We start from the raw sequence: 27,578 nt of genomic DNA, 5'->3' as shown, positions 1-27,578 counted from the left end.
CTTGAAAATACCAGTAGAGATAAAAATATGAAGTGACAAAAATTCTCTACCCATCCTACACTATAACTGACCTGGGCAATTTGTTGGCCACAGTTACTAAACAAATGCCTGACCACACAAATGTTCGGTAGTACACCTATTCTATTTATAAGCATTTAGGTATTTTCTGGTATGATTATTTTCACATATTAACAAGACAAGTTATGTGAAATATCCATTATTCATACCAGTAAAAAGCACTATTCATAAGCACACAAATAGTGGAATTTACATTTATCTATCTATTAAAAAAGACATGTTCCAATAAGTATTCTCTACCATATACTGTTAAAGCAAAAATTGCCGAATTATTGTAAAGAATGGATGTCAACAATCTGGTCATGACTTTTGTGTGTGTGGGGGGGAGCAGTGAATGTGATGGATGAGTGAGTGTAAATTGATGCTTCTGCCTTATTTTCAATTTCTTAAATTTCTGAGATATGCAGCTTTTAATGGCTCATGAATTGTTTTCTTTGGATTATGTCTATGTGTTTATTTTTCTGTGTGTATCCAGTACTATAGGAACATCCATATTTACAAGTGGCCTGAGAAAACGATTCCTTCTGGAAGTACAAGTCTCTGTAGTCAATAATGATACGTCTTTTGTAAAGAATGAAGAAGGGCTACTCTCGTTGTTTCTTTTCAACTTTACTTTGGAAGCTATGTCAAAGTGGGGGTAGGAGTCACGGAGTGAATAGTGAAATGCAACTTAAAACCAATTATTTGAGTGGATAAAGTCCCATGGCTCAAAGAAACGTGATTTCCCATGCAAATCAATTGAAAATCATGACAGCTATGGATATATGATACAGTGTCTGGAATAAAGATCAATTTGCATAATTCATAGTTTCAGAAATATGAGTATCCAATAGGCAATTAAATGGAAAAATATTCACAACAATAATAAATTCAACAAAATGAGTAGTAATTGCATATAATAATTCCATTGTAGTGCTGAAGCGTAAACATGAGCTAGAATAATGTGTGAGACTATGTGTATTGCTAGGTGGTTAGATGCACAGATGTTATCTATGTCCTTAATATATCTGAGTAAGTGTACTTTCAATTAAACTCCCAGCAGGTGTTCATACAAAACTAACATTATGATTCTAAAATTCATTGAGAAGAAGCAAAAGCAAAAAAAAAATGTTAATAAGACAAGCACAAGAACAGTTGGAGGGAACAAATTTAGGAAGAATGAGGATAAAACAGATTTTTTTTAATGATTAAATTGTGATTTTTTTCTTAGAAATAGACCTTTTTATAAATGAATCAGGATATAGCACAAAAATATATCTGTCTCTTTTTCTTTAGCTTTTGACATATTGATAATTGGTTGAAAGGTGATGGTTGATGATGTTGATAGATAAATAGTAGATTCATAAATAGATAGTTGGTAGATAAAAAAATCAACTGATAAATAATAAAGAGATTATGGATGATTGGTTCTTTGATGATACATAAGAAATAGTGATAGATAGCTAGATAGATAGATGATAGTTAGATGATAGATATTTTCTACATAGAACAATTATCAGAAAGCTATATTGAATAATGAGTTCAGAAATAGATTAGAAAACTGTTATGATTGGATTCTCTCTGTATACTTATACATCGATATTGTTCCTTTGATATATTAGAAGTAAATTCATTTGCAGACAGAATACTTATAAAGCAATCAAGTTAAAATATGCTTGTTGTGGTGGGGTTTAAATAGGACTAGAGTCTTATAAGAAGAAAAAAATTGAACACAGTCACAGAAAAAAGATGTGCAAGAAATTGGGAGGAGAGAGCCCTTTGCATTGGAGAGAGATCCAATACAGAAAATACTCCCTCACAGTCTCCGAAGAAGCCAACCCTGTACCAGCTTGAATTCTTATTTTGAGGCTCCGGAATTGTGAGACAAAATACATTATTTTTATCATCACTGTAGTACTTTGCTGTGACAGTCGTAACAAATGCGAGACCTAACCCTACTTAAAAGTCAGTAGAACTGATACGGGGAAATGGAAGGAAAAATTTATGAAAACAGAGCCATTATCTCACAAAACAGCTGAAAAGTGTCCTCGAAAGTAGCTGTAAATCTATGCTGAGTAGTTTTCGTCAACTTGACACAAGCTGGAGTTACAGAGAAGAGAGAACAAGGACTGAGGAAATGCCTCTACAAGACTGGCCTGCAGGCAAGCCTTTGGGGGCCTTTTCTCTACTAGTGATTGACATGGGAGGCCCCAGTTCACAGTAGGCCCTGCTACCCCTGGAACTGTGGTCCAGGTGTCATAGGGAAGCAGGCTGAGCAAGCCATGGAGGAAAGGCAGTCATCAGCATTCTTCCATGGCTTCTGTATCAGTTCTTGCCGCCAGGTTTCTGCCTTGAGTTCCTGCACTGACTTACTTCCCTGGATGATGAACTACAAGCTGTAAGAAGAAAGAAACTCTTTACTCCCCAGATTGCTTCTGGTCAAGGTCACTGTCACAGCAACAGTAAAGTAACTAACAGATTCCATTCCTGTGCCATTCGAACATATTTTTTTTCCAATGGGTAAGACAGTACCCTCCCTATCCGGAAGTGTAGAAAATATCAAGTGTTTGGATAAACTAATATATTTTAGAGAATCCAAGCTCACTAGCACATATTAAAATTAACTTAATAATTCTACTGCGGTGTCTTCACCAATGAGAATATCATATACCACAGAAATATTCGAGGACATATGTGTATGGCCACATACCTGCATTTCATTACTCTGTAAGAGAAAAAGTGGGAGCATGCTAAACATGCAGTGGTCAGAATGAAGTGCACACAGAACAGAATGCATATTAGCACCTGTCAGCAGGTAGGACCTCCAAGAGACACGCAGCCAACCGTAGACTATGGGTGAAGGGTGAGCCTTGGTGTTTTATTGTGTTTTTAAAGAAAACTTTATTAGAAGATAAATAAGCACTTACTGCAAATGAAGAAACATACTGTGATCACTTCTGCCCATTTCTACTCTGTAGAGTTACAATGTTTGAAACTTGAAGGTGGTGATTAATTGATTAAGCTTCCTGGGTATAATTCTCTAATTAATTGTATCCTGTTCATGATTATTGTTGTGTTTACTAAACAATAGATTGTTTAAAGTCCTACAATGTGTTTTATCATAAAGGTTGGGAACACTAAATATGATAAATAATGAAATTAAAAATGATTGTAAATTATATTTAAATAGAAAAAAGAAAAAATACTTATAATTTAATTTAATGAATAATTTTAAATGACAAGCAAAACCAATATTGTATATTGATACATATAATATAGACAGAAGAAGCAATAGACTATAAATTTTATGAAATGCACAATGAACGTTTAGTTCTAAACGCATAGCCAGGTCAGCATTCTTGTTCTGATATCAAGAGTATTTTTAGAGTTGTGACTGAGACAGGGAGCATGGAGCTGACTGATAGACCACTTCCATAGCAGCATCTTGCCCTTGGAAGTGATTTATTATCTTATTGACTCAGTTATTTCTACTGGAAAATAGGGTTACCCGGAGCAATTACCTCCTGGAGTTCTTGTGAGTACAAAATGAGTTTTTGTGAGTAGAAAATGAGTTATACAATCACTCATGCAAAACATTGTCAATGTGTTTTATCAATCAATTTGATTTATAATGTATATGATAATCTAGGAACATGTTTATTGTACAAGAGAAACCAAAGACATGAAATGACACTGTATTTTTGGGTGAAACAGAGATGAACCATTATTATTATTTGTTAATTGATTTTGTCAATGTGAGTTATGAATTCCTGAGATAGTCTATAACTGTATGATGACTGATTAATCATTGTTGGACCATGTCAGGGCCACTGTGGGATAGTGTGCTTCTTAGCCATGAACTGTTCCAACTTCCTTTATGCAAGAAGCTGAAGGCTGGCAAACACCTACACTTAGCAACAAAACAAAAACAAAAGTTGTCACTAAAACCTGCTCTAGATGAAATAAATTTATTAACCACTGATAAACTCCACAGTGTAAATTATTCTTCCAGAGTTCTACAGAACACCCATGAAATTCATTAAGTTTCTCAGGAATAAAGATATTATTCATTTTGAAAACCTCATTATTTACATCGGGGTCAAAGCTTTATATACACTCCACAATTTAACACAAACATGTGGGTGAAGCCAGTATCTCACATTTTACAAGCAAACTAACATCTAGAAAGTTTGGTGCCCTTTTCTACAAGTTTACAACCAAATGCATCACCTTTCTCTGCACACTGCTCTCTGACCTCTTTCTTGGTGAAGAGCTAATTACAAAAGTTGCTGAAATCTCAAACATGGCAACATCACTTATTGCCGTCTCTATCTGAGGAGCACACAAAAGCAAAATAATTTACAAGAGCAGGTTTCGTATTGATTTCATTTCCTGTGATGTATGAAAATCAGCCAGTGTTTTCCTTTATTTACTTCTAATGTAATCAGGCACTCTAGCCTGGACCACTACATTTTGGCTTCTTTGCCCACATCCCTTTCTCCACAACTTCACTCTCAATCTTTAGAAAGGGAAAAACATTTCAAACTCCCTATCTAGCCTTGTCTCTACCTGACTACAACATCTTCAGTTAACTATTATTCTCCAAACAGGGCCCCAAGTCCTAAACATCACTCAGAAACCTGGCATGTCTCTTCCCCTATTCCTGCATTTTCTTATCAGCAATGAGATCTCCCACTCCTAAACAAGGGCTTCACAGCTGACATTTATTCATTTAAAATAACTTTATTGCCATTGGCAATTTACAAGTGCTTTCTCTCTTTGTCTAGCTAATTCATATTTACCTTTATAATAATCTTTTATATTTTAAGACTTTTTTGTAGGAAGACCTCTTTGGATTTTTTTTGCTTTCTTATGTGTTCTGATTAGTCACTGCGTACTTCCCCTACTATATATAGGTTTGTTTTCTTTTTTTTTAAACCAGAAAATAATTTTTTTCTTGCCCCAGTCTCACCCCTCAAGCTCACAGATACACACAGGCAAACCCATATTTACCGAATACTGAGCTTTTCCTTGAATGTAAATTTCATTTCTGTCCAAAGTTCACTTGAATTGCCGTATGAATGGATTGCCTTTCATTACGGTTGTCCTTTCTCTGGCCTGTCTTTAAAACTAATAGTGGTTCTTGGACATATTTGAAAGGGCATTCATTTCCCCTTGAGTTTTCTTCTCTGTGAACCAAGCATGAAATCAAGGCACTTGCTTTCTATCTGGCTCTACCCTCAAGTGTGTTCCCCAGTATGAAAACCTACCTAAGCCTCTGGGATATTTCTCCAAACCCCCTCTCATGCAACAGATATTGAAATGCCTAGAAAAATAGAGTGCTATTATAGAAATAATCTACTTTCTAAACTATACTGGGTAGACTACATTGCCTGCATAGAAATAATTCTGTCTTGGGGACCCTCAGTCTGGATAGTTCTCTCTGTAAGTGAAGTCTTTGATGTAGAACTGCTGGTTAGAGTTTCAGTCTAGAGTTTGCTGAAACTCTGAGGCTTACTGATTAGGCCTATGGCCAAGTGTGTGGAGGGCTCTCATGCCTTTTTTCTGTGTTAGACAGGACTATGAAGAGCTAGAGAAGCAGCTGAAGGAAGTCTTTAAGGAACGCAGCACAGTCCTGCGGCAGCTGACAAAGACATCCAGAGAACTGGATGGGATCAAAGTCAACCTTCAGGTGAGCTGGAAACTAATTCTGTCAGCAGCAAAGGAGTCTAGTCACCCACTGGATGGATATGCATTTTTAAACAACATCTCTGGGCTTTACCACTCCAGTTAATATTTATTATTATTTGAGCTTCGAAAGGAAATGTCTTTTGAAATGGTCTAGAGAACTGCAGTTTCCAAACATCAAAAGGAGAAAACTGTGTACTTGGCAAAGCCATCAGTTTCTCCCATCTTCCAAGATCAGTTTGACCTCTGTGTTCTTAATATTACAAAATGATGGAAAGGAATTAAACTGAGAGTTGAATATTATAGGAATGATATTTGTTCCATTGGAAGCACTGCTCCAGCCTCACTTCCCCCATTCCAAACCCCGCCCCCTCTCAAAAAGCCCACCAAGCAGTGGCTCCTCCCCTGGAGCCACTCAAAGACCACGCCTACAGGGTATTTAAGGCCCCCTCCTTGGAAGCAGCAGCGTGATTTCTTCTTCCCCTGAGATTACCAGGGAATGCTTTGCTCATTAAACCTCGACTTTCAAATTTGGCTTGATTTGGTTTACTGCATCAGCAGAGAAACCTAACAGAGGGTATCCAAAAATACTTACCAATATTTAGAAGAGAAATTTAAATTTTTCCCTAGGATAGCTCTAAAGATCCTTTAAGCAACTTCTTTATAGAAATGGATAAATGTCTTACAAAGGAAACTATCATGTTTAAAACAAAAGCAAGGTCTATTTCAGATAAAAATCTTTCTAGACCATCTGAGAGTACTTTTTTTTTCCTGTGAAAGTACAAACCCATTGGAATAAGATCAAAAGAAACCAACAGAAGGAAAAGAGCCCAAGAAAAAGCACAACAAACACGTATAGACAGGGGCACACACATGTCCACACCCACAGGAATCCCATAAAAACACAAAAAAGAAGCCACAATACATACACAAAGGACCCGTAAGGTAAAGTACTTTATGAGACACAACAGGATGAGACAAAGGATGGTACTTTTATGTCTGACTTTACACGTTATATTCACTGAGTGCTTACCGCATACAAAATTCTTTGACGGCATTGCATGGTTTAATTCTTTTAAATAAATAAAGGAAGTGGTACTTGCATTGTGACTTTTCTTATTATGCATAAGCAATATTGGCTGAAGAAAGTAGTTTTGAAAGTCAGTAAAGACCCTAGAGTTTAAACTGTTTAAGCTGTTTTGCTCCAGAGCCTTCCCACACACCACAGAACTGAGGCTGTGTGTTATCTTGGTGCTCAAGGTCTACATGCTACACTGATACCATGGTGGCACTACAGGAGGGATGATGGTGGTGGTGTAGGCAATCACTAGAGCAAGGACTTTGGTCCAACTCATATGTTGGGTTGTCTTTCCATAGCTCTTACTTAATTTTCACAGGAAAACTTTGTTGTAGTTACTAATCTTCTTTGATAGCTGCAAACACAAAGTTTAGAAAGAGCACACGGTAAGTAATGAGTGGCACCAGCATTTGAATTGACTGTTTAAGCTCTTGCTACACAAGTTGTGCTACTCATTGAAAGAGTTAACGTAGCCACCACCCTGCAGGACCTGGTGGCAGGTTAGAAGGATTAGGAAGTGGATGGGGAATACTACTGTGCACGTGGGCATCAAATTCTGAAAAGCAAGGTGGGGGATTCCCGGGGCTACAAATTGATCTTGTTTTATTTGGAAAAGCCAAGGCAGAGATTACTGGGAAGAAAATTAACAGGTAAACAGGCCTGGGAGGAATATTCAAGACATCTGCCTGTCCTCAGGGGGATGGGACACCTGGCTCAGGAGCATATTATCAGCATATGGTGAAATGTCCTAGAGAGATAGTGATTACTGTGTTCCTGGGATTCTTTTTCCTTAGTCAAGGTGTCTCTTTATACACTGAAATGTTGCTTAAGAAAAATTTTTATGGAGCTTTATTTTTCAAAGGGGAAAAAAAAATCTTCCCTGAAATGTTACAACTTTGAAAATGACTTTTTGTTTTGTGGTACATACGACACAAAATGTTTTTTTTTTTATGGTTTAATCTTAATAAATCCTGTTAGCAAACCGTCCACAAAATTAGCATGGTATTCTGTTCATTATAAAATGATGTGTGAAGATGTAAGGAGCTCACAGGATGTGGGTAGGTGAGATTTGATTTCAAACTTGAAGTAAATACATGTATAACTATGTGTTATGTGACTTTCATGACAAAACATGAACAAAATGACTATTCACCCCAGACAGGGAACTAGCAACACCCCACAGAAACTATCCTACCTAAGTTTAGTTTGATGACTGAAGAGTTTACTTGGAGTTAGTTAGGGGAGTATGGGTGAGTGGAGGCATGGGCCACAAGCAGCTACCCCATCTCACCCACCTCAGGCAACTTCTGCTGGGCTGCCATGTTTTGTTTGCTCGCTTCAAGATAGGCTCTAGTCTTTAAGCTGACCTTGAGTTTACTATGTAGTCGATTATGAACATGCACATCTGGTCTTCATGCCTCCTCAGCGTTGGGATTACACATGCCTCCTACTATGCCCATTTCTTTATATAGTACCGGAGTCCTGAACCTGGAGATTTCCATCTGGTAGGCAAGCACTCTACCAGCTGCTGAGCTGCATTGAAAAACCTGTCCTGCCTTTAATAAGGTGGTGTGATTAGGCCCAATTTTGGGTAAATAGGTTGGAAGTAATCACAGTCACTCTGATTTCAAGATAACTGGCACGTCCTGTCCAGAGGACAGAATTCCTCAATACATCAAACATGTCTTTCTTATCTATTTATTTTAGTATTTTATTTTTTAAAAAAATTCTCTTTTTGATTTTTTAGTGTCTTCCTTATTTCTTAAAAGAATTTATTCATTCATCTGTTTTAATTTCATGTGAATGAATGTTTTGCCTGCAAGTATGTCTGTGCACTATGTGCATGCAGTACTTGTAGAGGCCAGGAGAGGGTGTTAGATTCCTTGAAGCTGGAGTTACAGATAGCTGTTAGCCTCCATGTGGATGTTTGAAACCAAGCCCATTTTAATTCCTCAAACTGCCCTCTTAGTCTGTTAGGAGAAGCTCTCTTCCCTAAACACTTAGAGCACTGCTTACTGGATACTTCCCAAAGGGACTCTCAGTTATCCCTGTCAGCCCCTAGGTATCTCTGGTAAAGCTAACACTGTGTTAAAGTTCTCTGTTGAACACCAGGCTGAAACCGTTCAGGCAGCCCTGTGCTTTACAAGTCTTTGCATAATTCAGGATCGGTGTCTGTTAATTAAACATTAAGGAACAATACACTCACTGCTAGAATGCTGTCCTTTCTCTGCACTCACAGCTACTCTGTAGCCACTGTTACTGCTATTTAAACTTTTAATATCGACTATGACATGTTACTCCATTAAACAGTTTACTGAGTATAAATAAGGAAGTAATTAGGAAAGGTTTTATATGACAGATCCTTGTATAAGAAGAGCTTGGAGGGCTTTTCTGTTCTAATTGATGGCCTCTGAATCCTGAATTTGCAAGTGTATAAGTAATAATGACTGGAGTGGCATATATTATTTTCTTAATACCTATGTATAGTGACAAGGCATAAAATTACCTGGTCCTCTGTCTTTTTGTATCCTAACACGTTACTTAGAAATAAGACACAGAACGAATGAACAAGCATGTGCCTTTGACTGCTTTCAGCTTCAATCAGGTCATTCCCTGACCTGTGCAGGCAAACTTTCTCTGACCCCTTCCATTTGCTGGAACTACACAAGAGCTAATTCAAAATAGCGGCTGAGGATAAATTTTAAAGGAACTAGAGAAGCACATGATATGGCTCAGTGGGTGAAGGTGCTTGCCAGCTAAGGCCAGTGGCTAGATTTTCATGTTTGGAACACATGCAAACCTGAAATAGGACTAACTCCACAAAGCTAACCTCAGACCTGCATACCTGCACAATGACATGTTTGACAACACATATGCCTCAAGCGCGCGCGCGTGCGCACACACACATACACACACACACCAAAAATAAAAATTCTTAAGATTTTTAAAAAGAAAATGAGGATATTTCTCTTTTCTCCAACATCTGAATGGTGAGCCTGTGGGAGTCCAGCTCCAACCATCAAAGGGTTCTTGTGGAAAGGAAAGAGGAATGAGGAGTATTAGACAGAAATATAGGTAGAGATGACAAGAAAGACAGAGACACAGGATAGTTTTGGGAGGGCCCTGCGTCAATACCCAGCCACCTCGAGATTTATTCTAATGGGCTTTTTATACACTACCAAGGGGAGAGGCAAAAGGCCTCCCCCTTTCAAGATCAAAGCACAACATATAGCCAAGTGTAGACCCTTCAAAACACCTGGTAACCATGCCCCTGGCCAAATCATCCTATTATGCAGCCCTGCTGGGTAAAGCAAGTTCAGATTCTCTGAACTTGAGTAAGGCCTTACTAGGGAGCCTCTCTGGGCCCCCACATGAGCCTCAGTTCATGTGTATTTATGTAGTAACAGTTGAACATGATCTGCTGTGCACTGTGAACCTCTGTTTGTGTCCTTGGCACCATCAATAAATCAAGTGCCTTAAAACCTGGTACTAAATATAGACAATAAAGTGAATGACAGTGTTTTATCTAAACAAGACTCCTTTCCCTCATTCTTCTTTCAGTCTTTGAAAAATGATGAGCAGTCTTCCAAAATGGATGTTCAGAAGCTTCTGGAGTTAGGCCAGAAACAAAGGTAAGACTGGAGTTCAATAGTCCTTTGTACTCTTTCTTTTTTTTTTTTCCTTTTAGTTTAAGACTTCCTCCACACTCCCTTTTTTTCAATGCTATTAAAATACAGCCAGGGAGTTTATCAAAATCCATCTACTATAATGTGTGAACCTATCTTCTTGTGTACACTTGGGTGCATATGAGATTTACCCAGTACTTTGTGTAAATGGGTCCCTCATACAGGAGCTCTGGATGAGTTGTGAGAGTCTGCATTTCTGGCCATGACTTGGTATAAAGCTGCTGTGCTCAAAGCAGTTAAGTGAATTGCTGAGACCAATATTCTTGGGATTTGAATTTTTTTATGGTCAAATTCAATGTTCACATCATTCCACGCTGGCTCTTTGATCAACAAGCAAAATGCTGTGAAAAAAATATTACACATATCAAGTAACAGAATGAGGAGGTGATTATCAGGCCTGTCACTGGCCTGTGTCTCCACTGCTGACCTTACATATTGACTCTGAAATCTGTCATTGACACTGACATGTTTTTGGGTTAGGTCACTAATGTGGTTTAAATATCAGTGTCATGCATTACTCTTCATTGGTTACAGTGATGAGTCTTTATTTTTAGCTATTAGATAATAGTGTTAAAATAATTCACTATCTCTTTGTCTATTGTCTTTTTGCATGATCTATTTTAGCAACGTCAGTGGGCTCCAGGCATGGCAGCCCCTTAGCCACCTGCTGTCTGGTTGATGTTTAAGCCAGGTTTTTTTTTTTTTCACTTCTGTGTATTTTGAGTTTCTCATCTGCAAAACAAAGCTAATTATCTTAATGATAGTAGAAAGGATATTTGAAGGAATCTACAAACATTGACCCCTTAGAAGTGGGGAGTTTAATAGTCTCCTCATTCTACTGGGATGTTTGAAGGGTTGGGGTTGGTAGAAATGGGTCAAAAAATATAAGACTTCAGTTAAAATGGAAAAGTTTCGGATATCCATTGAGCAACACAGTAACAATTTAACAATGTATTTTTTCTAGAAAAGTATATGAACAAAAGGAGTAATTATCAGCTAAAATAAACTAAGATTTGTAGAAATTATTTCTTAAATGATTTCATCTCAATCAAAACAAATGAATAAAAAAGACAAAATAGGGGAAAAAACACAGAATAATATCTACGTAAGTCAAGTCAGTTGTCAGTGATTAAAGAAGCTGGGAGAACTGGGTCTGAGGTAAAATCTTTTATGGGGTGTCCCAGAGTGGATGGGGCTTCGGTGTCAAGCATTGCGGTCTCATAGCGAGTAGCTCTACAGGCAGTGGAGTAGTTAATTCCAGGATGATAGTTGTGCCAATTCTGTTTAGGATGAAAAGGAGATGTAGACAGTTGGGAACCCATGGTCTCAAGAGGACAGGGAAGACTATGGAATGAAGACACATTTTTGTTAGAGTCATATGGCTTCAGAAAGTTCAGCCTTCCTCATAGGAAGGTACAGGTGTGGTGCCTGAGGTGTGACAGAGATGAAGTAAAGCCCATGCCTTTGCTTTTGCTCCATGTTCTCAGGTATCTGTGTCTGTTTATAATGACAGGAAAAGCCCTTAGGCCAATCAGGAGAACGGCATTAAGTCTGTACACACATTTAAGTGGTCATCTACACCTCAGCTTCACACACAAGTTCTCAGGGTACTGAACATGTGTTCCAACAAAAAGATGAAAGAAAACAGATGCGTTGGCACTGAAATTTCAGAGTTTTATACAAAACTAGGAAACTTGTTGAAAATAAATAACTCATTTTTTTGTGTCATTAAAATCAACATAAAATCTCACTAAATTTTAGTCATGGCTAGAGGTAACTTTTTCAAAACAAAATTGAGTGAACCAGGATTCCCCTCCTTAACAAATAACAAATTTATGGAGTAATTCTGTGTATCTCGGGACAGATTTTTAAGTAAATCTAGAGGATATGAGAGATCCATACACTGCTATGTGGAGAGATAAGTGGGCAGTTTCACTTCTAATGAGAGAAATATGTGTATATATGTGTGTGTGAAAGAGATGGAGAAAAAATAGATTATAAATAGCTGATAAGTATCTGATAATCACATTAGTAGATTGATGATACGTATGTGAGAGAGATAGAGAATGATAGATTATAAATAGCTGATAAGTACCTAATAATCATCTTAATAGATAGATGATAGATGACTCATAGTGCCTTATTTTGACTGTTGAATGGAACATGTTCATAATATATAGCAACCTGGATAACATACACACAGAAGACCCTTGGGTTGATAGAAAGACCTTAAACAACTGTCATGATTAAGGAACTGTAATCAGAGAAATGATCCTGGGAGTGTCCTGAAGTATCTTAAGAGTACATGGGAAAGTATACTTTGTTCTCTCTAGGGGGTAGGGGGTGGAGTTACTAGAGGCAACATGGACTCGGAGCACTAGCTCTCTGGGAACTGGAAGGAAGCTTGGGAGAGTGGTAAGCTTTTACTCTCTAAGTTACTGGCTGATATACCAGCTCATCGCTATCTGAAATTCAGGCCTTCCTGAGAGAAAAATAGAGATGAAAAACACACAAAGTAGCTGCCCAATGCTTGCACAGTATGAAAACCTATACTGAGATAGGCAAGTGTGTGAGCAATCTCACCCAGTCACTGGAGCTAAACACTGTTAGAACTAGAGATTCACTTGAGCACCAAAGAGACAGGCTCTAAAGCAGCCAGGCCTAATTGTCTAGTCAAATCTTCCTGAAGTGGGGTGTGGTGTTGAGGCAAGCAAGCCTGGAATCATCTCCCATAGCATAGAAACTGTGAGTCTGGGAGGCAGGCCCCAAAAGCTGAAGAACAGTGGGCTGTTAAAAATATATACGTATTAGAAAGGAAGTCAGAAGAAAACGTGCTGAGAGGTGGTTATAGTAGATGTAAGGCCAAGCTGTTCATCACACTTAGATCTGTGCTGCTCGACATAGATAGGTACAAAATTCTTTGCTTCCACCATCTAAAAATGTTGGATTTGTATTTATATTCACATTCATGTATCTTACTTTATTGCAAAGTGTTTTGCTGAGTGTATGTATGTGTACCACATGCATGCCTAGTTCTCATAGAAGTCAGGAAAGGGCAACTGGTCCCCTGGAACTTGAGTTATGGTGCTGGGAACTGAACCTGGGTCCTTCTGCAAAAAGACAAATGCTTTTAATCACTGAGCCTTCCCTCCAGGCCCTTCCTCCAATTTTTACTAACACATCACTGCTTGTTTTGTCTTGTTCCATGTTTGCCTTCAGATATCAGAATGTGGTTTTTTTATTCCTTCATTTTTTATAATATAATTTTATTAGATATATGATTAACTGTTTAAAGCTAGCAATAGGTAGTCTAAAAATAAAATCTACAATGAAAAGTAGTAGCTACTCTAAAATTGTCTTAACTGTTTTGTTGAATGTATAATTCATATTTCAACCTGTACTTGCAGAAGGCTGTTTCCTTCCCCCCCCCCCCCCCCCCGGCACCTTTCCTTCCTTCTTTTCTCCCTCTCCATAGAAGTAGTATAATGCCTTTCTACAGGTGTGAGCACATATGCTGTGGGCACCTGCTGCTGCCCCTGTGTGCATCAGTTTTCTGTCAGACACAGAGAGCAGATTTTATTTGATTGATAACATATGTGTGTCCATTGCATATGATATTTTATTTTATAATATATTGCATTTAGTATTTATATATGACACCAATATTTAATTATTATGTCACAAAAGCCCTTTGTAAAAAAAAAAAAATCTAGTATTCCTGGTTTAAGTGCCCATATATGAAAATCCTGCATGAAAGCCGATATTTAGCTTTAGACCATGGATTATGAATTTGCCCAGGACCAGAATGATTCCAAGTTTCTCTTCTCTTCTCTTCTCTCTCTCCCTCTCTCTCTCTCTCTCTCTCTCTCTCTCTCTCTCTCTCTCTCTCTCTCTCTCTCTGTGTGTGTGTGCGCGCGCGCGTGCGTGCATGCGTGCGTGCGTGCGTGCGTGTGTGCGTGCGTGTGTGTGTGTGTCTCCCCTGAGAATTAAATTTGGGTAATCACAGTACTCAGAGTAGAAATCTAGAAGACACAGTGTTCCTGCTAGAGGAAAGAGCAGCAACACTCTGTCTTGTGGGGCACCTTGTTCAAAGAGTGTACTTGGGGCCTCTATGGGGTTATTTTTTTAAATGATTATAGAATAAGTAATTTCCATTTCTAAGTTTTGTGTTAAACATGAAGAAATTGACAAGAAGGGAATTTTATCACTTTCCCAAATTACCAGAGTTGGATTTTCAGCAATTGATTGCTGAATTTAAACTAGTTTTGATTCTCATGGAACAGTACAGCACTCTGCTTTGTTGCTAATGCTTTTAGGCAACTTTTCTAGGCATAGTCGTGTCTCATAGACATGTACTCTGTTACACACATGTGTTCATACACACACACACACACTCACACTAACTTTTATAATCTAATATTTTTGAGGTAATTGTTTGGGTGACAAAATCAAGCCAAAGCAAGTAAATATCATTAACCCTACATGCACAAATTCTAAATCCTTAAGAGGAATAATTTAACACACAAATTAATGGCTTTCATCATGACATTCACACAAACAGGCACACACACATGCAAACACACACATACATACATACCATATTTCACACATATTCACTGCATTATTGTCATGTGTTCACTCCCCTAACCTTTAAACTGAGAACCTTTCTTGACTTACATTGTGCATACAAGAGACAATGTGATATTTGTCTTTCTCCACTTTTCCTGTCAAACCAAGACATAGTCCATGCATATTAATGATATTGGGACACAATGCCCATGCCTTTATAGTCATATATTTTCTTTCCTGTGTCCATTAAGTTATAGTTAAAACTAAATCTCTTTTCCTTGTGTTTTCATGAAAAATTCTCAGGCCTTATAAAGTATATCTAAGCCACAGTACTATAGAATTAAGAAATTGTGATGATCAGAAGGTTACAATAATTTCTTTCAGAAGTCTATAATGACTTTTGACCCAGCATCTTCATGCCCTACATGCTGTTGGTGAAATTAGCTTCCCAAATCGAATTGGTATATTGAGTTGATTGAACACATTTCATTGTTCACAATGATCCACACCGTGGGATTCTTGTAAAACATAATAACAAGGCAATTTCCCTTAAATATAACCTGCTTTAGGCATGTGCATGGAAAAAAAGCCCTTTGTTATCAGAGTATTTGTATGCATTCTTTTGTATTGCTATAGCTTTTCATAATTATAGTTAGCTGCTCCTTAAATTTAGATAGATAGACAAACTTCTTTTTGTAAAGTTCATGGAAAATAGTGGAATCATGTGATATCTCTTCTTTGTACTTTTTTCTACTAATCTAGGGAAGAAATGAAGTCTCTCCAGGAGGCCCTGCAGAATCAGCTTAAAGAGACATCGGAGAAAGCAGAGAAACATCAGGCCACAGTGAGTGTATTTGTGTTTCTTCTTTGTGTATTAGCTTTGGTAATGAGAAGTCCTTTCTTTCTTTTCTTATATCACTATGGAAAAATATACTATAGAAAGTAAAAATAAAATCACCCCAACAGAAGCTTCAGTCATTTTGATCAGTATAAAAGTTTGCCACAATTTACTATAAGAAAAAAGTGGATGTTGTGTTTAACTTGGGGATCTTCTAGCTCCTACTATTCTCTGTAAGTGATGAACCAAGAGGCAGACCAGGCAGGGAACTGGCTCAGGCTCACATTAGTGGTTCCTGGAAGGGGTGGAGGCTGAACTGAAAGCCTGTTATCCTGTGCAGATCCTTAAGCTGTCCCAGACAGCCATGGCATGGAAACCACTCAGGGCAGGCTCATGCTATCTGCCTGGTCATCAGTCCTCCGAATTACTCATAGGGTAAGACCTACACTTTAAGGGTCCAACTGCTCCCCAGATCTTTCCAAGATGGTGTCTTTTTGAAGCTCACACTTGGGCTCTTATCACTGATACTCACCAGAGACAGGAAAATGGGCTCCTGAAGCAGTGCTGGGATAGTTACCTCAACTTTCTCAGACTCGCTTTTGTACCACTTACAGAGATAAGAATTCTATATAGTATCTAGTGCCTGAATCTACTTTTAAAAGTATAATATATAGTACCGTCTACTTTGTTTGCTAGAGATCAACGGATTTGAATGCATTACTGAGAAGAGGGATGGTATATTATGCCCAGGGCCCACATGGAGAAGGCTAGAGCTGGCCACCAGAAAAAACTGGACAGAAGACCCCACTATGATTTCAGAGGCAGTGAAATGGTGAGACAGCTAGAAAGGCTTAAGATGGGCAGTGTGAATAACTGCAGTAGCCTTGAGACTTGGGAGCTACCCCACATTGGGGCGTCTGCCCCTAAAATCACTAGGGCAGGTCTGAAGTGGTTTGGAATGGCACTAGAGTGTGTTATTCTTGAGCTGATTGTTATTTGAAAGCATAGTACTGCAAGTACATGACCTATGTTGGCTCCAGTGAGGGAGGCAGGAGGAAAGAGAAGGGTATTTCAAGCACATTATCGAGCTAATCAGAATGAGGCTGCTCCAGCACATGGTTATTGGAACAGACTCTTCTGGAGCACCAATAAAATAAAGCCTCAGTTTTAGAAACTAGAAACAAGATGAATGCAGGTATCCATCCATCTTGGTCAATTTCTGGAATCCCAGGCTCTCTAAACACTGTAGTGAGCCTTTTATTTGCAAAGCTTCTAACAACTTTGATAGGAGTGTGGAGTTTTGCTTCTGAGTCTCAGTTCAGTTTGTCATCCAAGATAGCTGACTCTTAAGGACAGCCTTCCTCATAATGATGGTCGGCTTTGCTGTGTGAGGACTGTTTCCTGTTAAGGAGTTCTCATTATCTCTTCCATCTGTCAAGATAGCACATACTCAGACGGCATGAAAACACTCAGTGATTTTATGTAGGATGTTCTAGTGTTTGGCAATAGGGATGCCAAATGTTTTGTAAAAGAATGGACAGTTTTTAGCACCTTCCTAGGCAGCCCTTCCCTCAATACCTGACTTAAAATGCTGGCTGGCTCTGTCTGCAATCTCATTTCCGCTTTGTCCAAGCCGACTTCGTTTGAATTTATCTTGGCAAATTTAATCTGAAAATAAAAATGATGGCCTTGAGAACAGACATACGCTATTCACTCTTTTCTCAGACCCTTGAAATAAAGTCATGTTGTTTTATTGATTGTTTCCTAAGAAGCTGTAACTCACAGGAGGTAAATTCCTGGCTTGCTTTACATTGCTAGTGGACAGAGCGGCCAAGGCACATACCACAGCAGCTCCCACACTTTATGCAGACAGAGTTCCAAGGAGAACACTGTCAGTCTTGAAAGAGCACAGGCCAAAGATAGACTATCCAATTGTGGAAATGTCATGGATACAGAGTATGGCCCCTGTGTTCCACCCAGCATGCTTTCAGTACCTTTCTTGTGGATTTCCCTTACAGCCTTAGGACTCCTATCCCTCCCTCCTAGCGTTTCTACTAAGCCTAAACCCACTTGGGGGACTGGCTTAGCACGCTATTCCGAGGATAATTGCTAGTGGAGCAGGTATTCTGTGGACTTGAACAAGTTCTCCCAGTGTATCCAATTAAGACATTGTATCACATTAAAATAATAAGGATTATTATTATTCTTAAAATAACAATAATATATATTATTAAAATATGGTATTTACTATATGGAAATATAATATTATTATAATTAAAAGTGTAATTATAGCTGCCATATAGGGTATAGTAGACATGAAAGTGATACTTTGTCCTTCCTTCTCTGCCCACTATTCTAATTCCATATTCATATATGGCCATTTCATTTTCCTCGGGCTCTCCTACTGACTACTTATAAAACTGTGCTGTGGGATGGTCTGTATGTCAAATGTGTTGCAGATTGGTCAATAAATAAATCACTGATTGGCCAGTGGCCAGGCAGGAAGTATAGGCGGGACTAAGAGAGAGGAGAATTGAGAGAACAGGAAGCTGGGTGAGAGAGACACTGCCAGCCGCCACCATGACAAGCCGCATGTGAAGATCCCGGTAAGCCACGAGCCATGTGGCAAGGTATAGATTTATAGAAATGGATTAATTTATGCTGTAAGAACAGTTAGCAAGAAGCCTGCCACGGCCATACAGTTTGTAACCAATATAAGTCTCTGTGTTTACTTGGTCGGGTCTGAGCGGCTGTGGGTCTGGCAGGTGAGAGAGATTTGTCCTGAGGTGGGCCAGGCAGGAAAACTCTAGCTACATTGGTAATTATGATTCTGTGCACACACGGTACTAGGGATGATGAATTGTAACTAACTTCAAAATTGTAGGCTCTCATTGCCAATACCGCCTGCTAACGTCACAGGAAGCATTATCAAGGATGACATAGGATTAATATCTGACAAGGGAAGATTCAAATAATGTAGTCTTTCTTAATCATTAGGGATGTTCTAATGCTTCAACTCTAAGTCATTACTAATCAAAACCATTTAGCTACACAATCTGGATACTATACATGGATTTCCAGTCACTGACAAAGAGCTGTGTGAGATCCAAGGTTCAGAGCCACAAAAGCTCCTGTTATAGGCTCCTGTTATAGCTCCTGTACCACCTAAGAATGAGCTCTGACTGAACATTTGAAATTTCATTCTCATTAATAATTACAAGACAATTCAATTTGGTAATGCTTTGTATTTTCTTGCCTACAGATAGGCTATTACTGTTATTTACTATAATTGTTTTAAATATTTTTAAAGTCACTTGTTTTCCTATATTTATATATAATCTATATATAATATTTATAATTCCTATATTACAGCATAAAATACATGCCATTTATGCATTGTATATGTTGGAATTTCATAATATAGAAAAACAATTTTCAACATAAATTGTGTAATCATTCTATTTAAATTGCTAGTTTTAAGAGATGATGTGAAGAAGTACCATATGATTTGCTTCATTCCGGAATTGAAGTTAAAAAAAAAATTGTGCACATCCATTCTCCAATGTGATGGCAAAAATCATAAAATATATGCATTACTAAAAGAGCAGCTCATAGAATAAAGCAAAGATTCCAAGTGACCAACTTCAAAGAAAGCCTTTCCTGAGGTGACTCTAGGTGCAAAAAAGAAAGGGCTTCCTTGGTTTTCTTTGATCTTCCCTGTAAAGAGATAAGAAGGAGATGAAAGGAAAGCGGTGGGGATAACAGCAAGTATAATTCAGAAACTTTTGGTGCAGACATCAGATTTCCATAGTGGGAACTCTTTACGCAAGTGAATCTATGGGAACTGACAACTTGGAACATCCCGGGAGGTGGGGGGAGGGGTGATCAAATATCTACAGGAGCTGTGTTATTCACACTCACATGACTACAGAACTAGGAGACTACTAAATACAAAAAGAAAAGCAAGCAAGCTTCCAAACTAACCAAAAATTCTCATGTATTAGAAACCATAATGAATTAAAATAGTTTAACTATATTGACACAAAATCTTACAAGGGGACAAAATAAAAAAAAGTTGGAAAACGTACATAAAAATTTTAAATTTGAAAATTGAAAATATTACTATTGATCCTGAGCAAACTAGGAAGGTTAATACAAAATAACATTTAAGGAAAACAATTGCCAAGATACTAATGTTTTCTAAAAAAAAAAAAAAAAAAAAAAAAAAAAAAAAATTTACAGAACAAAAGCATTACTAACAACAGCTTTGTAAACCCAGGAAAAACTGAAATCATCATACACTACTCTGCCCTAAGCAGTAAAACTTCACACATGCAGCTTCAAAACCCATCGGTCTGTAAGTAAGAACAATGCAAAGCAAATGAGCAAATATTTTTAAAATACCATCAATAGTGTAAACTATTACAAATATGCAAGAAATCTCCAATAAAGTTTCTGAACAGATAAAAAATGTTATATATTACAGAAATAAAACATATAATGATACATAAGTGATTCTACATATTCAAAAATACTAATACTATATTGAAAGTTATTCTAATTCATTATAATAATGTAATTCATTTAAAATGGATAAATCATTCCTTAATTTTGAAAAATACAGACATTATTTCTCAGTATAATTTATATTAATGAGAAATACAAATAAAAAATAATAGTTTGCAAAGAAATGCTTAGTGGTAAAGAGATTACTTTAAATTTGTTTGTGAATAAAAAGAACTAATAACAATTCATTTGTTTTTCTAAAAAGTAAAAAGTTAATAACAATGGAATTTTTACAAATGTATTCAACAATGCCAGATAAGGACACCAGGGGGAAAATGACAAGCAATTATCTTCATGAACAGTGTTGCAGTTACATTAAACAAAATGATATCTAACTTAGTAAATCAACAAATTATAAAAAAGATTACTTATGATGGAAAGCGTGAATTCATAAAAGGAATTCAAGGATGGTTCAAATATTTACGTTAATAATGGAAGCATACTATATCTATAATATGAAAGACAAAGGATGCATGGTCAACAGATGCACAAGAGTCCCTTGGTAAAATGTAGTTACTTCATGAAAAAAGCTGAACAAATTAGGAAAAAGAGAAGTGTATCTTAATGTAAAGATCACTTACAGAATCAAAAAGTTAATATTATATTTAATATGGAAAAGTTAAAAGCTTTCTGACACGTGGAGCAAGAAGAGAATGCTAATTTTCACAGATTTTATTCAATATCATAAAGGAAGTCCTCTTCAAAGTAATCAAGCAGGAGAAAGGAAAGAAAAGACATCCAAATTGGGAGAATGAAATTCAAATCATCACTTTTGCAGATGCCATGATCAAATATATCAAAACCCAAAAAATCTTTACCAGAAAGACCCTTTAAGTCATGATTGAATTCCTCAGTGCTTAAAGGTACAAAACTCACATGCAAATGTGAATAGTGGTCTCATTTTCTAATAGTGAATTAGCTAACATGGATATCAGTTCAGTATGTTTTATAACGGATACAGATACATAGAAATGCATTCAATAAAATAGAGGAAATATACCTATCATAAAAATAATAAAAACACTAGTTAGATAAGTTAAAGAAGCATACACATCACACACACACACACACACACACACACACACACATACCATATGCACACACACCACACATATACATTACACACATACACCACACATATACATTACACACATACACCACATACACATTACACACACACCACCACATAGACACTCACACACATATACCACACACATCACACACATCATACATACACACACACCACACGCACGACATGCACACACACACCACACACATCATACACACACACACACATACCACACACACCACATGCACACACACACCACACACATCATACATACATACACACACACCACACACCACATGCACACACACACACACACACCAAGCATCCCACACATCATACATACACCACACACACATCTCTCTCTCTCTCTCACACACACACACACACACACACACACAAAATGGAAATGCCTCCCATGTTCATGGTCGAAAGACTTAACAATGTGAAAACTTTTTTATTGCCCAATGAGAAGCACAGATTCAATGAGATCTCTACCAAAATGCCTGTGATAATCTTCAAAGATCTACCAAAAAAAAAAAAAAAAAAAAAAAAACAGAAAAAGAAAATTCATTAGCCAATCTTATCTAGATTAAAAAAACAAAGCAATTCATGATCCTCCTGCCTCTGCAACAAATCCTACCAGAGGGGAAAACATAATCAGAAAATACTATATGAAAAAAAATATTTTCAACAAAAGAAAAAAAGCAACAATTAACACACACACACACACACACACACACACACACACACACACACACACACACACAAACTGGAAGCATTACATCTTAATGTAGACTGTTCTGTAGCTAGAGTTTTCCTGCCTGGCCCACCTCAGGACAAATCTCTCTCACCCGCCAGTCCCACAGCCATTCAGACCCGACCAAGTAAACACAGAGACATATTGGTTACAAACTGTATGGCCGTGACAGGCTTCTTGCTAACTGTTCTTATATCTTAAATTAATCCATTTCCATTAATCTATACCTTGCCACATGGCTCGTGGCTTACCGGGATCTTCACATGTGGCTTGTCCTGGTGGCGGCTGGCAGTGTCTCCCTCTCAGCCTTCCACTTCCCAGAATTCTTCTCCTTGTCCCGCCTATACTTCCTGCCTAGCCAATGGCCAATCAGTGATTTATTTACTGACCAATCAGCAACACACTTGATATACAGACCATCCCACAGCACTGTTCTCCAATGATATTGTGTCAAAACAACATGATATTTATATAAATTTAGATGCACAGACTGATGAAGTATAATAAAGCGCTTAAAATGAGCTCTGGCATCTCCAGACAACTACTCACTTCCTTGCATCATAAAGATACATGTGTACTTTTGCTGGGGATGTAAATCAGTTCAGATAATGTTAAGCTTTGTAGAGGTTCTTCGTGAGAAGGGAGTTAGTACACATGATCCACCAATCCTGACCCTGAGAATGTGTATTAGTTACTTTTCTTGTTGACATTTCAACATAGCTGATAAAAAGCACTTTAAGGGGAGAAGGGGGTTTTGATTAGCAGTCCATCCATTATGGCACTTAGAAGTAAGAGAACCTCCAGATATGGTAACAGGATCATGATGAACCTGGCCATAGTGTATTTTCACCAAGAGCTTGTCAGCTTGGCTTCTTTTTATTTTCATTGAAAATAGATATTTTTAATACACTATAACCTCACTATGGTTTCCCCTCCCCTAACCCATCCTAGATCCTTCCCACTTCCCCACCACCCAAATCTATAACCTTTCTTTCTCTCTGTCACTGGGATACAAAGAGGCATCCAGAAAAATAATAAAAATATAATTAAACAAAATATAAACAAACAATCTGGAATAGGACATAAACACAAACAAAAACAGAAGCAAAAAGAGTCATAAACCTCAAGAAACACATATAGATACAGAGATAAACACATTTATTTGCACATGCAGAAATCACATAAAAACACAAAACCCAAAAACCATAATATATACCCAAAGGACCTGTAAGGTTCAAAACAAGAAAACAACAAAAGCTCTGACAAAGTATTATGAGTAAAGAACCTTCAAAAGTGTCACTGAGTTCACGTTGTGTTGGCCATCTACTGGTGGGCACTGGGCCTGGCCTTCCGAGTGGTTTGTATAAGCAGTGAGACTATTGGTGGAAACTAATTTTTCATTCGGAAGCGGTTATCAATGGGAGACAGCTTCTGGGTTAAGGATGTGGGCTTATGTCCACTTCCCCTCTCAGCACTAGGACCCCATCTGGCCAAGACCTGTGCAGGTCTTGTGCATGCTGCCACTGTCTCTGTAACTTCATATTTACACTGTCCTGCTGTCTTTTAGGAGGCCTTATTTCCTTGGTGTTCTCCACCCCTTCCAGCTCTTAAAATCTTTCTGCCTCCTCAGAGGCTTTCCTGAAAAGGGGAAATTGATGGAGACATCCCATTTAGGATGGTCTCTCTACACTTGCCCAGCAGTGGGTCTCTGTACTGATCTGTATCTACTTTAGGGGAAAGCTTCTTTGATGATGGCAGAGGATGACACTGATCTGAATGTTGTTAGGAGACATTGCATTGCTTTGTTCCTTCAGCATAACTGTAGTATTTTGTTTTCCCTTAACGTCTCTGGCCTATCTAGTCTCAGGTTGGTGGCCACACAAGCAGTGTCAGGCATGGGTTCCACTTCGTGAAGTGGACCTTAAATCCAATCAGGTATTGGTTGGTTGGTCCCACAGGCTTTGTGCCACTATCACACTAGCACTTCTTGCAGGGAGGTCATCCTTGTAGATCTAAGGTTTTGTAGCTGGATTGTTGTTTACCCTTCTCCTTTGGAAGTGTGCAGAGTACCTTCAAAAGCCGCGAACACTGGCCAGTAGGGATGAAAGCTTTATGTAGGCACCAGTTCGACTTCTCCATGTCTAATGATTTGTGTAGGTGTTGTCTTCAGCAACAGGCCTAACCACCAGCTTGTGGAGAGCAACCAACAGCCTTGTCAATAGCCTGGGTTGTTTGGAAGTTCTCATGGAGCCCTTTGGCCATGAATTCTATTAGATGTCACCCATTCCTGGAACTGGAGGCTTCATTTGGTGACAAGAGATGTTCAGTTGGGGTGCCATCTCCCCCATTATTTGGCTATTCCATTTAGATCACCTTCATATGTGTTCTAGGAAGCTTCTGCTCTGTTAGGTTCCCATATGACCCCTCAAATGGCCCTCAGTTTTTGGTGGCCCTCACCCTATTTCTTCCCTCACTGACCTCCTTCCTCTTCCTTCCTGTTTGTTCCTATTGTTCCAGCAACCGCACCTCCCACCCCCACCCCCACCCCCAGCCAACATCCTTCCATAACTATTCTATAGGACCTTCCTAAGGTAATCCGACCCTCGCCCCACCCCTGACATGCCAGTTCCTAACTCTATGCCTAACCTTTGTAATGATATCGATTGTAACCTGCTTAAAGACTTAGCAGCTACCATCCACATATAAGTAAATATATACCATGTTGTTGTTTGGGGTCTCGGTTGCCTAACTCGAGATGATTTTTTTTTCTAACTCCATCCATTTACCGGAGGAATTCATGATTTCATTTTTTAACAGTTGAGTGATATACTATTGTATAAATGTACATTTTCTTTATCAATTCTTCCACCAATGGACATCTAGGCTGTTTCTAATTTCTGGCTATTATGAATAGAGAACATTGGTGAACTAGTGTCTCTGTAGTAGGATGTAGAGTCCTTTGAGAATATTCCCAAGAGTGATATATCCCACCTTAAGGAAAATCAATTCCTATCTTCCTGAGCAACCTCCCTACTGATTTCCATAATGAGTATCCAAGTTTGCGCTTCCATCAGCAATGTCTGTCCCTTACTCCACACTTTGCCATCATTAGCTGTCATTTGTTTTATTGACCTTGGCCATTCTGACTGGTGCAAGACAGAATCTCAAAATAATTTTGATTTTCATTTCCCTGTTGACTAAGAATTTGAACATTTCTGTAAGTACTTCTCAGCCATTTGTGTTTCATTTCTTCTTCAGTCATTCAACTCTTAGGGTAGTACAACCCACCTTCAGGTGGGGTTGTACCTTCTCAATAAAACCTCTCTGGAAATTCCCTTACAGACAGGCTTCTGGTGTTTCCCCTGGGTTATCTAAATCTAATCAAGCTGAAAATGAAGATTAACCATCCCAGAAAGCATGCTAAGGAAATGAAATGCATACGTCAAAGAGCTTTCCTCACTCCCGTGTTCCCTGAAGTCCTGTCACAGAAGCCCATGCAAGTACCCAGTGTTCGTAAACAGACCAAGAAAGAAAATGTGGGACAAACACACAATGCAAATTTTTCATCTTTTAAGTGAGTAAAGTGCTACCGTTTGTGGAGACATGGAAGGAACAAATTGATAAACCTCAAACAGAACAGTTTGGTAATTTTCTTTCTACATAAATATTCTACGCTAAACATTGAACACATTTGTATGTTGGACATTTCTACTGCTGTAAATCAGTCACTAATTATTTTGCCTTTAATATTTCTGTAGTAATTAAAGTTGTGACAAGAAAGGGAGGTTTTTATAATTGTCTTGCCCTCATTCTGATGGGGAAATGCATTTGAGTCTACAAATTTAGTTAACCATTTGATATTTAAAGAGAAGATACACTTTTATAGTGACGTTGATTGAATTTTGAATTGTGACTTTTTTATTCAAATGAAAGATTTTACACTTCTCCTAAAAAATTGTTACAGTAAGTGAATTTTTTCCTGGTCCAAAATAAAATTCTATGAAACACAATAACAAACTTGTTAATTAAATTATAAAATGTGAAAGAAAACATATTTCTGAAAATTTATGTTATATGAGTAATAGATCCTCCTTGATATAATCATGTTCCAACATGATTTTTATAAAGACAGGAAGATTTGTTTTTATCTCTACATGTATGTTGCATTGGGAAATCATTCAGCTTTGGGTTTGCCCTGCCAAAGCCTGGCAGACAGCAGGGATAACAAACTAGCAGGTGTGACCATGATAATTAAAGATATTAATAGTGTTTGGATGCATTTCATGACTCCTGTTAACTTTTATGGCTTGACTTGTCCTGGATGAGACATAATTCTAAAGCAAGATGCCTCAAAGCTTTTCTTCTCATCAAGCATAAAGAATCACTCATCTCCATGCTTTGATCACAGCAAATACTTGGTATTTTTGTCTCTGAAAACCATTATTGAAGTAAATACTAGGAATGCTTATTTCTGTGGGGAAGTTAAATCCTGCTGGGATTCTAAGCCAGTGATCTCAAAATGCTAATATTTTTCAATATTCTGAATATATTTGAGTCTCATAGTCTCAAGATTTTATGGCTGTATGGAGTATTTAAAGAATTATAGGCCTGATACTGAAATCTATTTCAGTATATTTGTAATAAATGTGAATTTTAGCAATGCAAATGTACTGAATGGTATCAATAAATGAAGGTTTGGCATCAGTGCAGATTATGTATGAAACTAAGATTGCTTCAACTATTTCATGATTTAAAGTTTTTGTTGCCAACAAAATACTTACGTATAGAACTAACTATGAAATCTGTCCATCAGAAGTCATGCCCTGGTTCTGCAGACATATAAGTTTTAAATAGCATCATGCTCTTCCAGGTAATCATTTTGGTTTATCCATGGTCTTGAATTCTCTACCTAATGGGGCAGTGAGTGTGATTAGTGGTTTTTCCTTGACATAAGCATCTCCATAGTTCAAATTTACCTGGAGAATTAATGACCAAAACAATAGACCCGGTAGTTTTTAAGCATTTCCTGTTTTATATATGTCATTACTATCAAATGGTTTGGCTTGAGTTTTCAGTAACAGATGAAGCTGTCTTAAGGATTGTCTTAAGGATGGGGCACTTTCAGGAAATGTAAGGATCCAGCAGCCCTTTATGGAAAGCAAAGATCAGGAGTCAGGTGCTATGGGTCTTCTATAAAGTAGTAAAGCTGTTGTAGCTCTTAAAGACATTAGAGACTCCATTCAGAATCATTCTACCTCTCTACCTATATG

General features: G+C 37.8%; 1 protein-coding gene across 1 annotated transcript in view; it reads left to right on the top strand.

Moving 5' to 3' along the window:
• Window positions 1-5,635: 5,635 nt before the first annotated feature.
• The window catches only part of Luzp2 (leucine zipper protein 2), a 177,300-nt gene continuing 155,357 nt past the window's right edge, over window positions 5,636-27,578 (top strand). Inside the window, exons 1-3 of the mRNA XM_059253341.1 lie at window positions 5,636-5,749; window positions 10,385-10,455; window positions 15,841-15,922. Of these exons, the coding sequence (XP_059109324.1) occupies window positions 10,415-10,455; window positions 15,841-15,922 (123 nt within the window). The 5' untranslated portion in view covers window positions 5,636-5,749; window positions 10,385-10,414. The remainder of the gene's footprint in view (window positions 5,750-10,384; window positions 10,456-15,840; window positions 15,923-27,578) is intronic.

This window comes from Peromyscus eremicus, chromosome 1 (assembly GCF_949786415.1).
Source record: "Peromyscus eremicus chromosome 1, PerEre_H2_v1, whole genome shotgun sequence".
NCBI classification, from domain to species: Eukaryota; Metazoa; Chordata; class Mammalia; order Rodentia; family Cricetidae; genus Peromyscus; species Peromyscus eremicus.
This window is presented reverse-complemented; position numbering and strand designations above follow the sequence as displayed.